At 37.4% G+C, this 15,099-nt stretch overlaps 1 protein-coding gene across 1 annotated transcript in view; it reads right to left on the bottom strand.

Moving 5' to 3' along the window:
* The window catches only part of TKTL1 (transketolase like 1), a 32,265-nt gene that overhangs the window by 6,925 nt on the left and 10,241 nt on the right, over positions 1 to 15,099 (bottom strand). The window contains exons 4-9 of the mRNA XM_074277926.1: positions 8,612 to 8,709; positions 6,922 to 7,113; positions 6,200 to 6,327; positions 4,364 to 4,557; positions 2,961 to 3,125; positions 2,722 to 2,878 (exon numbers count right to left, since the gene is read on the bottom strand). Coding sequence (XP_074134027.1) covers positions 2,722 to 2,878; positions 2,961 to 3,125; positions 4,364 to 4,557; positions 6,200 to 6,327; positions 6,922 to 7,113; positions 8,612 to 8,709 — 934 coding nt within the window. The remainder of the gene's footprint in view (positions 1 to 2,721; positions 2,879 to 2,960; positions 3,126 to 4,363; positions 4,558 to 6,199; positions 6,328 to 6,921; positions 7,114 to 8,611; positions 8,710 to 15,099) is intronic.

Raw genomic sequence — 15,099 nt, 5'->3', positions numbered from 1 at the left:
TTTTATGTACTGTAGCATCTCATAATATGTATGTTATCAGATTTTGTATAATGCAAAACTGTAAAAAAAAAAAAAAAAAAGCTATTTGGATGTTTATTTCTTAAAAAAAAAAATTCTTAAGATGACTTGGACCATTGTTTACTGTACAAATAAAAGCACTTATACATTGACAGTGTAAATTATGCAATAATTTACAATACAAACAAGACTTATAATAAGACTGCACAAAAATCAAACAATCAATCACACTTATAATCCAGTCATGAGCACACAGCAAGGTCTATATACAATTATTTAATTTTTTAAGGAAATGATTTGGATATTTTATGGATATTCTTGCAATTACTATAAACACAAAAAGAGTAAGCACCTCAAAAGTTGGCTGTATTTAATATCAAAAATGCTGAGCAAATCAATTTAAAAGAAAAATTAAGCACATATGAAAACTAAAAAAATGAAGTGTTTGCCAAACAATTAAATGGTGATTTTAATGTAATTCTAAAATTTTACCTCAACCTTTGATCACCATGTGCAAAAGGCACTGAGACTTCGAGTACATATCTTTAAAAAAAGAGGTATAGATTATTATACTCAATAAAAAAGTTTAAATTTAGCAAATTACTTACCAATAATAGTTAGCTATTACAGAGAGGCAGCATGGTATTAGTGCAGTTGTATCAAACTCAAAACAGAAATGATTCCTATGGGATGCATATTGACTTAGAAAACCACAAACTAATGTTATCTATATGCTGTAGTTTACTATATTGATTTTATTAAACATTTCCAAATTACATTTTAATCTGTTTCAGGTAGCATTACAGAGTCTTCAGGCTGCCAGTTTGGCAACTCTGGCATAGTGAGTAAACAGTAGGCCTTGAAGCCAAAAACATTTGGGCTCAATTTCTCCCTTTCATACATAATATCTGTTTAAGTCAAAGGGTCTCTTTTGAACCTCAGCTCTATAAGACTGAGTATGTCACCTTCATCTCTCTGGGCTGGGCTGGACTAGATTAGTTGCGCTCTCAGATCCCTTCCAGCTCTAAGTCCTATGTATGATCCTGTAAAGGAGGTATCATTATTATCATTGCCATTTTATAGATGAATAAACTGAGGGTCAGAATCACTCAGCTAAGTGCCTGAGGTAGGTTTCAAAACCAGGATTTCCTGCCTCCAAATAAAGAATTATATCCACCATCCTCCTCTTTTGGCATCTTAGCACAATTCTGATTTTCCTGTCTCCTCTCTTCCTTCTCCTTCTATCTAAGTGCTTTCAAATGTTTTGTCTTTGGTTTTCTGTTCTTCTCTCTCCACATGTTCTCACTCAGACAAAGCATCTTCTCTCTTAATTTCTATGGAGAGATCTCCCAAAGCTTCTCTCTTACCTACCCTCAAGTTCTAGATTATAAACTATCTAACAAGACATTGCTTCTTGGATATCGCACCATTATCTTAATCGAAACACTTTTAAAACTAAACTCATAATGTCCCAATCAAAATTGCTTCAACTTTCAAACCATATAATTTCAGTCACCATTTTTTCTACCCATCTAGGCTAGAAATCTTGGCTATCCAATATGCTTCAAATTCACTTTTTCTTCTCTATTCCTATCACCATCAGCCTAGTCCAGAAAATGTCATTACCTCATACCTACATAATTGTAATACCTGTCTACTTGGCTTCCCTATTCTCCACTTCTTCCTTCTTTTACTATCCTATCTTTTACTATCAAACTAACTTCCCTAAAGCACCTGTTTTCCCTTAGGTCATTCCCTTGCTTAAGCCTACAATGTCTATTTATTGTCTGTCACACATTTAAGTGCAAACTCATCTGCTTGGTTTTCTAGAGCCACCCTTATTGGACTCTATCCTCCCTGACATATATTTATCATTCCAATAAAGCCGGTCTCCTCAGTGTCCTCCCAAAACACCAGATTCACCTCTGTGCCATTGCTAATATTATTTTCCCTACCTGGGTGGCTTCCCTTCTCCCTTTAGCTAAAGCCTTGTAAGCCTAGCTCAGACCCCATCTCCTCTGTCCTATATTGATCTCTTTCATGTACTTACAATCCATCCCTTAATCATTTAACTATTTAATTCTTTGCTAAAGATTCTGTTTAACTTAGCTTTGCTTTCCCAGGTAGATTCTTAAGCAGGAGACATCCTATTTTTTCTATCCATTCACAGGATCTAGCACAATAGTCATATATATAGCACCTAATAAATACAGGCTAATTTATAATTACTGAAACTGAAAACAGTGAAATAGGTTGTCTAATGGGCTGCCTGTAGTTTGATGAGCTAAGAGCATATAACTTTTTTTTTCCCAGAGACTTATTTAAAATATAAGAGGTTACATGGTAAAGTAGATAGAAGATTGGCCTTGTCGTCAGCTCAAGTCTAGCCTCTTCTACGTACTAGCTGCATAATACTGAACAAATGGCAGGCCTAGAGACTCAGCTAGGATACTGAGAGGTTATCAGTTATAGATCAGCTGCTGATCTGTATCTGTGGAGAGAGCTTTCACACCAGAAGTTCCCAAAATCAATGGGATGGAGGTCTGGACCCTGCACCATCTCCACCCCCACACGAAAACAAATACAAAACCTATTCAGACCCACAGTTCTATGGATATACTTTACAATAATTAGTTCTCTGTAACTAAGAGTAAAAAAACAATGAAAAGATAGAATTCTGATTAGGAATGAGACAGTTCATACCAATGGAGACGCCACAGTGGGAACCACTAAGGTTGATATTAGTTTGAGAGATGGCCCCCATCCTGATATGATCAAAAGCTCTGGTAAAGAAGGCAGCAAATGTGCTGGCAAACGCAATGGTCCGGTTTCGGGTGGCACAGCCCAGTGCCACGCTTACCTATAACATAGAAAGCAATGAGTTAGGAGACAAGAGTAACTCAAGTGCTCTGAGAGCTACCTGCAGCAGCTGACACACTCACCATGTTCTGCTCAGCAATAAAGCACTCGATGAAGCGTTCTGGATGCTCCTTCTTAAACAGCTCCGAAAAGGTGGAATTTTTCGTGTCGCCGTCTAAAGCAATCACACGGTCATTTGCATGGCCTAGCTTAGCCAGGGCAGCACCATAGGCCTTTCTGGTGGCCACCTAGAAGAAAAAGGGTGATAAATTAGATAGACAGCAAGGGGACTTGGCCAAGAGACTAAATCTGTTAGTAAATCCCCATCTAGGAAAAAAGTGACTAAAATTCATTCATTCTTAAGACTCTAAAAGGAGATCACTAAGAATAAGAAAATATAAGCATCTGCCTACATCAAATATACTCAGTTCCCCAAGCAAATAAAAAAGTAGTGTCGTCTTATGTTAATATGTGGTAGACTCCTTGGCATACAAAATAAGCACAATTGCTTATTTCACTTTTTACTACAAGTAGGATTCTGACATATGAACCTCAAAACTCCCATGCTGCAAACACTGCGGGATCGCTATTAATATTGGTTTTGATCCCCTGATTCAACACAATTCAATTCATCAAGTATTAAATGTAGTAGAGAGACTACAGGATCTGGGGTGTGAGGACATGGGTTTAAACCCATGTTCAAAGCCTTGTTATTACTAATTGTGAACTTAGGTCAGTTGCTTCCCTTCTCTGGAGGGTTCCTTCTAGCTCTAAGTGCCTACTATGTACAAGACACTGTAGTAGGTATCGAGGATTCAGAGGCAAATAAGGGGCAATACAGGCCCCATGCTCTAGAACCCAGCTTCTTAAACTGTGGACCACTAGTCTCTATGGGGTCCTGTAACTGAATGTGGGGGTCACAAAATTATGATTTATTATCAGTAAATGTTTTATTTGCATACCTATGTACCCAGTCATGTTAAAACTTCTTGGGTAAAAAGGAGTTACGAGGAGAAAAAGTTTAAGATGCCCTACTCCAGAGGAACGTACAGTAAACTTGGGGCTATAGCATGTCAAAAAGATAATATTCCTCCAGATCATCCAAGAAGGGAGAGAACACTGGCAAGCAGAAGAGAAATCCAGAAAGGTTTTCTGAAGAGCTATGAATCAGAAAGGTCAAAACAGGGCCCCAAGTATCTAAGCAGTTCACAAATGCATGTGAACAGGTTTTGGGTCCAAAGTGAAAATAGGACACTACCCAGCAGCAAGAATGCAGAAATTCCTCCATATAAAGACATTTCAAAGTCAAGTTAACTAGGACCACACAGAACAAATACTAGACTGTAAGAGAGAGGGAGAGGCTATTTTTATTGCTCATTAACCAGTATTGAAAGATCCTAGTGAATACTTCATGAGACTACTTACAAGACAAATAAAGAATTTTAATTTTAACTTTGTGACTTCGTTTATTACCACGAATCCTTACCTTGTCCCCAATTTGGTAGGCAGGTAGAGAAGGCATCTTCACATTTGTGATACTGATCTCGGGGACATCTTCCACAGGTGGCTGAGGAATCAGGTTCTTATTACTCTGTATCTGGCTTTCAATGGCTTTAAGAATGAAATCCACTTTGTCCTTTGGCATAGGTTTGCCATGCCAGTTTTCTTCATCTTCAATGGCTAGAATCAAACAATAAACACAGATCAGCAAACTGAACAAAGAGAAAGCATCAGTGTTAGAAAATGACGGGCCCTCAACAGTCAGCTGGTCTGTTTTCAAGTTTAGTTCACTACACATTTCTCTTATCACTGAGGTTTAAAAGCTTGGTGCAATATGAGCAATCGTTTCTAGCAGCACTGGTAATTGAGAAAAGAGTGCTTGCCAAAGTAGCAGAAAGCGCTGGGCATTGCACGGCGACAAAATCTCGCCACTCCTAGCAGTGGCAAGAGTTGTAGGTTTGGAGTGTGAATTCTAAACCCCACTTTGCCACTTAAGACCTTGGGCAAATGCTGGGCTGCAGTGAAATTCAAATGTGAATGTATGCAAATAAAGTACTTGGTAAATAATAAATCATTATATAACAATATCTGCATTTCTTACCCACCAGAGGGCAAAGCTCCCAACAACACATTTCAGTTACAGCACGATCAACGACTGACTATGCTTGCTTACTATAATAGGTTAATAGGTTCACCATGTGCTATGCTCAAAGAAAGTTCCTGCCCTGTTCTAATGCGCAAGACAACATGCAAACCTATTTCCAGAATAGAAGAAAGGCAATCTCAGAGGGAGGATAGTGATAGATCGGGGTGAAGGGTAGACTTGAAAAGAAGATAGGATTTGAGCCGAGTCTTGCAGGAAAAAGAGAAACCAAGGAAAAAAACTGGAGCATTCCAGGCATGAAAAACAAGTAGTGAAGAGGCAGAGTTGGGGAAATGGGTCTAGGTTGCCAGAAAGCTTTATTTTTGAATATAGGGAAGCCACTGGAGCTTATTAAATAATGGTGACGTGGCCAAACCCATACTTTTGGATCACTTTTGGAGTTGGGAGACCTGAAGGAGCAAGGAGGCCACCACAAGGGTGTAGGCAAGGGGTGCAAAGAGCCTGAGCCAGAATATACACAGTGAGAGTACGATACCCACGCCATTTTGTAGTGTTTCTGGATTCCCAGGTGAAGGACCAAGTGAGAGGTGGAGGGAGGTGGGGAGGAGAGTGACTTTCCCTTGAAGTCAGAGAGACCTGCATTCAAGTCCACATCCCAGTTGTGTGACTCAGTGTTCCAGACACCTTTTACTCTCTAAAGTAAATTTTATTGATGCTGCTTTTTTGAATGTCAGTCATTTCTGGAAATATGTCCCTACACTGAAGTAAAAACATTGGCCAAGGTTGCCAATGCTTCACCATTCTGACCCAACAGTCCCCCACTCTTCTTCCCAGAAGAGATATGTTTGATTATCTGTTCTCCAGGTACCTCTCTAAGATGAGTAATTGATCTATATTAGTGAAGGGAATTTCCACACTAGGAAAATCCTACTCAGGTAAAATACAAGTTTGTATGAAAAAAAAATCATTCTCTCTACTTAAATATATAGAGTAGCCTCTGATTTTAAGGAACTGACTTTGCATAGGAACATGCCCTCAACACCTTAGAAATGGGAAGAGATCACCAGCTTATTGCAAGTCTATGAACTCCAGTACACAAAGTAAAATTGGTCGCTCAGCCATGAACAACACTGCTTATTCATTCAGCCCATGTCAATGTGAGTGCCAAACTTGTGTCAGCTCTCTCCTGTGGCGGGGATAGAAGGAATATTTGCTTACTTGGAATGCCACGGCCTTTGAAGGTCTTAGCAACTATAGCAGTAGGTTGGTTCTTCACTTGAGTTGCCTGCCAAAAGATTTCACAGAGCTGCTCCACATCGTGGCCATCCACAACATAGGTGTTCCACCTAGCAAAAGGCAGTTGGTTATAGAAGACTTCTACCATTTAAGGAGAGCAAATGGGATTCTCTTTAGCATTTCCCACTCAGCTATTTTTCTGGACTTCATCCCATTTAAAAACTGGTTATTCTGCATGAAATCAACTCTGAAATGTATTCCTTCTCAGCACTCCCTGCTCCTGAGACTTCTACCCTTATTAGAAAAGGGAGAGAGTAGACACTGAAGACTTTCTCTCAGATCCTCCACCTTTATTAAGGGATGGACTCGGGGAATTCTCCTCCTCATTTTCTACCCAACTACTTTCCTGGACTTTATCAGCTCCGAAAAATTCATCATTCTGCAAGATGAATTCAATCTTGAAACTCTCACCTCCTCAGATAATTTCCCACCCCAGCTGCAGGATTCCTTCATGCCCTACCCTGCCTGAAATTTTCAGCTTCTTTTTAGGTGTTATTCCTCCTTATCCTCATTAAACTCTTATGGCTTTCTTTGTATCCCCAGCTCTTGGCACATAGTAGGCACATAGTGAAACATGTTTGCTGACTATTAATTTATGGCACCTAGAAGAAAAGGAAATTAGGAAAAGGAATGTCATTCCTTACCCAAAAGCTTCACAGCGCTTCTGATAGATGTCTGTGCAGTGCTGCAAAGGAGCCGCTTCGCTCTGTCCTAAACGGTTTACATCAAAGATTGCCACGAGGTTGTCCAGCTTGTAGTGAGAGGCAAAAGCCAAAGCTTCCCAGACAGAACCTTCTGAGGATTCCCCATCTCCCATGAGGCAGTACACCCGGTAACTAGGACCCAAAAAAAGACAAGTCTCATCATCCCTGCATGTTAAGATGAGTCCATCAATCCAAGAGAGAAATGGAGAGACAGAGACAAAATGATGCTTTCCTGAGGACAATTACCCAGCACTACCATTCTTCTTAAACTTAATACCTATATTAACAAAAATAATATTTTAAATTAATATTTAATAAAATAAAATATTAGGCACTCAAAGTAGATTTTTGCCAAGAGTTACTAAAAGAATTCTAAAGTTCATCCTTAGGGCTTTTATTACTTCAGGACCACAAAGGAAAGGGCAAAAAAACCCAACTTTCCAGAAAGACAATTCCTATAAATGATAATAAGGAACAAAGGAGAGGCAGCTGAGTTTATACATTTTTCCTTAAGTTAATGCAGTTTCATTTTTATAAGAAAATCACCATGTTGTATTTCTCATCTTTAAATGTTAAGGGGCCTACACTTCAGTCTAGTGGAGGGTAAGCTCTAGTAGGTTATACCAAGCTAGAAAGGCTTTGAGTATAGTGCCATGCCTACTATGTCTGCTGTCTGAATGCCAGCGTAGTGAAGCATTCAAAAGAATGGTTGCCAAGTGACCACAGCAACTCAGCTACATAGGTGCCGTGACAAGCAATACATCATACGTTACTCTTTTATGCCCTTATTCGCTTCTACAGTACGGCCCATTCTCCTCCTTAGTGCAACGACAGAAATCAAGAAGAGGCTACATCAACAAAGAATAAAGATGGGATGAAAAGCTTCCAGATGAAGAAATCTCCCTGTACCAATGCAGGGTGGCACCTTCTTTGCAATTTGCTGTGTCAGAATGTGCCTTGAGCAATGAGAGGTTTTAAATAACTTGCCTAGGGTACAAAGCCAATGAGTGTCAGAGGCAGTACTTGCGCCCAGATTTTCCTGGCCTCTAAGTCAGCCTTGTCTCCATCATACTGCGCCGTTTCTGTATATATTAATAAATATCAACCCAAAAGGCTTTGTAAAACTGTAATGTGCTATTTTTAGGCTTAGTCTAGACCCCAGCTCCTTAAACTGTAACTCATGACCCTATGGGATCTTATAACTGAATGTGGGTGTTGTGCAATTATTATTTATTATCACCAAATGTTTGATTTGTGTATCTATTTTATATTCATATATACTCAGGATTGAGTAAAAATTTCTCAGCAAAAAGGGGTCGAGAGTGGAAAAAAGTTTAAGAAGCCCTGCACTGGACTAGATCTTTGCCAATGTTTTCAAGGATAAAAGTATACAAAGCAAGAGTTAAGTGTCCCCAAAAGCCAGCTTTTGCATTACAAGCAAATTCCTTACAATCTAATCTGAGAGTCTAGAAATAGTTTAAGAAGTTGGTGCCCTTTATTACCTTTCTACTTAGTATAATCTTTACCTTAACATTTCCATTGGATTTCCAAAGTGGAAAAAAAAAAACATTAAAAGGAAAATTCTTCCAGAAAGCAAATGAATAAGTAATCTTACAGCTCAATCTCTTACCTGGCTTTATCAAAATATTTGCCGGTATAAGCCATTCCACAGGCAGCACCGAGTCCCTGACCAAGAGAACCAGTTGCCACATCAACGAATGAAAGTCTCTATCATAGAAAGAAGGAAAAACAAATTGAATTAATTTGAAACTATGAAACACAACTGTCATACTATCAAGCTACACTACACAAGACAGATTGGCTTATTCGGTTTTTGTCTTAGCACTTAAAGAAGCTTTGGAGTCACGAAATTTTGGGTCCAAAACTCAGCACTGGAACACACTAGCTATGTTACTCTGGGCAAGGCATTTAACCTCTTGATATCCCAGGAAACTCCTAAGACTCTCAGACTTGTAGAATACTTGCTGCTTGTCATTTGCAGAGAGAGTTTGTGAACTAGTAGCTCCTCACAATAGATCACTATTCTGTATATACAAATTAAAAAACAAAAACAAATGCACTCTCTCACCAAACTGTTACTGATGCTTATTTTCTAGATCACACCTACACAAACCCAAGGCTTCCCTTCCAGATGGCAGTTGAAATGGAACTTAAAAGTCAAGAAGAAAATGCAGAGCATGGTAAGTACTTGCCGATTTCCCAAGTCAACCACGTACAAAGCAGGTATCTAGTATGTATGTTGAAGGTTTTTTTGTTTTCAAAAGAGAATTTGCTTTCTTGGATGGAAACCAGAAAAGCTAAAGAAAATAGGTTTTCGAGTTCATGTTCAGGTTTGCCTGCTTTTGAATTCCAAGATTTAATGGTATATTTGAAGCTTAGATTACACAAGAGTAACTGTTGTGGAAATAAATACAAGCACTTGATGAGTGTTTTCTCCCCTTTCCTGCATAGGACATTGACATTAAACAATATTTTGAAGTAAACTATTTTTGTTTGATATCTGCCTACCTCTTAGATTAAAATCTAGCTCTCCTGATTATTATTATTATTATTACAATTAATATGAATGATATTTGTATAGAAGTTTAATACTTTATATGACATTTATAGAGTATCATATATATCGTTATATTTGACCTTAAACAACCCCATGCTGTTTTCCTCCTTCCCAAACATTTTAGTCCCTTATTCCAGGCCCACAAATTCCAACCTCTTGTCAGTGACTTAATTCTGAGCTAAATTCCTATGTCTTCCTTATCCAGTGAAATGTCCCAAATTCCAAAATTGCCTAATTTTTGCTATACTAGTGTTGTTAATCTCATTTTGGTCCTAAAAGGAAAAGAGATCTCACTAATTTACACTCATATATGAATTAGCAAGCTCCTTAACCTTTCTTAGAGGTATTAGCATTTTTTAATTAGGATCCACCCAAGTGAATTTCTAATTGAGACAGTAGATGAGAAAGTGTTATTGTTGTTGTTTGTCCTTCATTTTGGAAGAGGACATGCAAGTGAATTGGATTTGAGGAAAGAAGAACTATGCAAAGTCACTTGGCTCACTTTCCCCTCCAGAGCCATCTGGGTCCAGTGGCCAACTATAGTTCAGGATGACTAGAGATGGCCCTGGATGCAGTGGGAGGCCTTGGCCTTTTTAAAAGCTGAGGTCTTTCCTAGGCCTGAGTTTGACTGAGGCAACACCTATTCAGTGATTAAAATTAGGGAAAAAATAAAGTATTTTTGGTATGGATCTACTACCTAGAAATCAGGAGCAAGAGTCAACATCGAGCCGTTTCCGTCTAATCCCAAAATAATGTTGCAGACCCAGGGTAGGATGAGGAAGGGACCCAAATGACCTGTACCTAACTAAGACAAGGCAAATTGTGGACTCAGAATAGTTGTGGACTTGAGGCCAAATATGTGGCCACATAGCTTCTGGGAAGGAGGTGGAAGAGAAGCAAGTAGTAGCTGTGTGGCTGGCTCTTAAAAGTATTGTCCTAGATTGAGCATCCAACTTAGTCTGCTGTCGGAAGCTAAGAAAGCAACCAGGGCAGGAAAACAGTCCAGGAGGGAGCCTATAATTTTATCACTCTGAACCATGTTCGTCCACCTAACAGAGAGAAGATAGCCATTCATTTTAGTTTGCCAATTATTGGTGGATGTTGAAAAGTCAACAGGAAAAACACACTAGAATCTTTAAATACCTAGATATGTTATGTTTTGGGGTTTTTTCCTTCTCCTCTTTCCCCCTCCCACAATGACTGGGGTTGGGGTAGGACAGGGAAAGAATTAGAAATTTTAATTAAAAGAAATTTTAAACATAAAAGGATACATTTCATCAATTTTTTCTGCCTCAAATGATAAAACATTTTTATTATGCTTATTGTTTTCTATCTTGTTTAACCTATCTTGTATTCCTGATATCAACGCATCCTGATCATATTGAATAATTGACTGTGTTGCTGTACCCTCTTTGCTAATTATTCATCAATTAAATACATTGGTCTAGCAGTTTCCCCCCCCTTTTTTTTTTTAAACGCTGAATCTATTTCCTTTACATCATTTTCCCCCTTGGTTTCTTTGAAGTTCTTGACCTTTTGTTCTTTCAAATGAATTTTCTTAATATTTATTCTAACTCAGTAAAATAATTTTTAGTAATTTAATTGGGATGACTTAGTTTTACCTAATCTGTTTATTTATTTTGAAAATGATATTGACTTTACCTACACATGCACAAGAAATACTATTTTAATTATTTAGATCTGAGTTTATTTGTATAAAAAGCGTTTTGGGTTTATGTTCATATAGTTCCTATGTGTTTTGACAAGTTTTGGCAAAATACTCAGGTATTTATATACTGTCTTAAATAATATTGCTAAGACAAAGTTTCTCTATTTTTCACTTTTGATCATATCTATTTTAACTTTAACTTTGTGTGAGATCATGATTACTATTCCTGCTTTTTTACATACTAAATTCTATTCCTGCTCTTTATTTTATCTTTGTGTTTATCTCTTTTTTGTAATGTTTCCTGAAAGCAACATCTCATTAGATTCAAATTTTTTTTAATCTGCCATCTGTTTGTTTTGTGGGTAAATCCATTCACATTCTAAGCTACAATTACTTGTTGTGCTTTTTCCTTCCTCCTATTTTCCTCTCTCTCCTTCTCACCCTATTCCTATCCCTCCTTACTCCTCTGCTTTATTTCTTTCTTTTTTTAGCATATATATTGTTTTTTAAATTAATTTTATAATTATAACATTTTGACAGTACATATGCATAGGTAATTTTTTTACAACATTGCTTATGCTCTGCTTTATTTCTACCTGCTACCTTGTCCTTCTATTACCTACCCTCCTAAGAGTTCCTCCCTTATCCTCTATCCTGACCCTATCCCCTTGCCCTCCTATTTTTTCTGAACTTAGACTTTTATACCCTTCTACATAGATAAATAGATATTCTTCCCTCTTTAATCCATTTTCATTGAGAATATGCTTCCAGCACTCCCTCCCTTTCTCTCACTAACTTCTTCTATAGCAATTTTTCCTTTTATGCCTCATTTGTATGAGATAATTATTCCTTTTTATCTTTTCCTACCCAGTTGTAATTTTTTTAGAATTGCCCCATCCTACTCAGCATAGCCTAAGGCTTTCTTTCAAACTACCCACATAATGAGGACAATCATAAGAGTACTGATCATATTTTCACATATGTAGAAGTAAACAATTTGATCTTATTGAGCTCCTTATAATTGGTCTTTAATGTTACCTTATATTTCTCCTGGAAGTTGAATTTTTCCCTTAAGTTCTGTTGCTTTTGTCACAAAAACCTGAAAATCTTTCTATTTGTTAAATCCCATTTTTTTTCATTCAGGATTATATTTAATTTTGCTAGGCAAATTATCATTGGTCATAATCCCAGCTCTTTTGCTCTACAAATCATAGTCTTCTAAGACCTAAGGTGCTTCAACATGGTAGTTGCTAGGTCTTGTGTAATGCTTATTGTAGCTCCATGATATTTACATTTTTTCTTATTGTTTTCAATATTTTCTCTTTAACCTGGGAGCTCTAAAACTTTTTTCCACTCTTTTGATTTTGTTTTATGATTTCTTGATGTCTTAGAATGTCATTATCTTCTCCTTGCCCAATTCTAGTTACCTTTATTTTATTCCTTAAATTTTTGATTCTCTATTTCCAGTCTATTGACTTTCTTTTCATAATTTCTTTTTTTTTCCTCCTGAGGCTGGGGTTAAGTGAGTTGCCCAGGGTCACACAGCTAGGAAGTGTCTGAGATCAAATTTGAACTCGGGTCCTCCTGAATTCAAGGCTGGTGCTCTATCCACTGCGCCACCGAGCTGCCCCTCTTTTCATAATTTCTTTGATTTTCTTGGATTGTTCTTATTTTTTTTCTTAATTTTTAGTCCTTTTACAATCCTTCCAAGAACTCTTTTGGTGATTGAGACCGTTTGACATTTCTCATTGAAAAAGAAAAGGCTCCATTATCTTCCTCTGACTATGAACCCCGATTTTTTCCATCTCTATAGTAACTGTTATTGAGTTCTTTCTCCTTTGCTGACTCATTTTATTTGTTTTATTTTGGTTGTATCAGCTATTAGTGTAATGAAGTTCTAGTTCAGAGAAATGGGGAATGATGCTCCAAGCCTCAGGTCCTTATAACTTATTTTCTGAAGTCTATCTCAGAGTGCAATCTTAGGCTGTCTTCCCCATTCCTAAGCTATAACTAGGACTCCCAATTCCAGTGTCCCACAAATGATCTCACTCCCTATGGGCCCTCCAGTGGCCGCAAACTACAGCTGTCCTCTCTTCTTCAGAATTAAAACTAGGTATGTACTAGTTCCTTCTCCCTGCAGCCATAAGGCCAGAAGGGTCTGCTCAGCACAGCTTTGCTTGGCATCTCTCAACAGTGAAAGGTCCTTCAATCTTCTCCTACTCAGCCATCATACCCCCACACTGTCTGAAAAATGAAAGTTTCTAAAGCTGAGGCTACCTCTCAACCTAGCTACCCCCGAGGCTTGTTCGTTGATTCTGCAGAGGTGACCTGTGGATGTACAAACTTTACTCAAGCCAAACCTCCATCCCTGGAGATCTGGTCTTTCCTGGGGTCTTCTCAAGTTATTTTAGGAGGATAACTATTTTACCCCAAGTTTGTTTCTGCTGCTTTGAAGTGTCTTTTTGTGGAGGAAATTTGGAGAATCAAAAGTTTTCTCTGTCATCTTTTCAGAATCCTCTACCTATGAGGTGTCATTAAGTATAATATATCTCCAACTTATCTTTTTAAATAATGTTTATTTTTATTACTGCCTTGTCTGAGATCATGACTGCCAATCCTCTTTCTATGGATTCACCTGAGGCATAAAAGAGTCTATCCACTTTCTTTTAACACTGGAAAAAGTGGAGCTGAATAAGTTATAAGAATAACTTACCTAGCAAAACTGAATATGATGCTGCAGTGGGAAGAAAGAGGCCCCTTAGTAGAACAGAGGACTTTAAAGCATTACTGTTGAGAAAGCTAAAGTTGGATAGAATATTTGAAATGTAAACATAGAAGATAAGAGAAACCCAGAAAAGTAAATACATTGGAGTAATTGGAAGGGGCTGGCTATATGATAATAAAATATTTATATTCATTGTCACTTCAAAATGCTACTTCACTGGAACAATGAGAAAGCAAAAAAAAGATAAACTCAGGGTGTTTTATTTTTTATTTTGGGCGTTTTTGGTCTGATTTGAGAAAATTTAAAAAGAAGAATAAGAGACTACACAAGAAAAGAAATGATGAAGAGGGAGGAATTATTTCTCATAACTGGAGTATATCAGAAGAACATATAAACATGGAAATGAGGAGTACAAGCATCATGTGACCCTCTCAAGCTGATCCGAACCAGGCAAAAGAAAGCTGGACACACATGGAGAGTTAAAATCAACAGGGGAAAATGGAAGAGAGAGAAGGAAAGAGCAGATGTGGGCTGTTAAGGAAAAAGGTCAATGAAGGAATAGTTGCAAGCAAAACAAGCTTTAGCTACAGAGGATTAATTATAAATAGGAGGAACCTGAATTTGGTAAAGGGACATGTATAGATATATGTACATACACACACATACATATATATACACATCTATGTATACATACACATATATATGTGTATACATACATATATACACACATGCATATATATATATGTATATTTTATTCATGTGAATCCTAACTCCCTTAATTTTGCCACCTTTACTCTTTGTATGAATCTTTACTATAACATTTCTTCTCTTTGCCAGCCCCTCATCCTACTACTTACTTTACCAGTGGTTGTAAAGAAAGTATTTTGTATACCTTGAAATATTTTATAAAAATGTGAGTTATAATTGCCCCCCTTTTTTCTGCTTGTAATTTGAGACTAAATGTTTAAACTTGTATCCACAGCATCTCTTAGAAGGAAAGATGATATCCAACAAATAGTTTTATTACTAATCCCTGATATGTAAAATATTAGGAAAAATAGAATAGTAAGATGGCATTTCAAAGGCTGATGATTTCAAAAACATTATTTTAGGCTTCAGAAGCAAGAAGTCCTGGGTTCAAGCCCT

Source organism: Sminthopsis crassicaudata, chromosome X (genome assembly GCF_048593235.1).
Source record: "Sminthopsis crassicaudata isolate SCR6 chromosome X, ASM4859323v1, whole genome shotgun sequence".
NCBI classification, from domain to species: Eukaryota; Metazoa; Chordata; class Mammalia; order Dasyuromorphia; family Dasyuridae; genus Sminthopsis; species Sminthopsis crassicaudata.
Note: the sequence above shows the minus strand (reverse complement) of the source record. Positions and strands in the feature narration are given on the sequence as shown.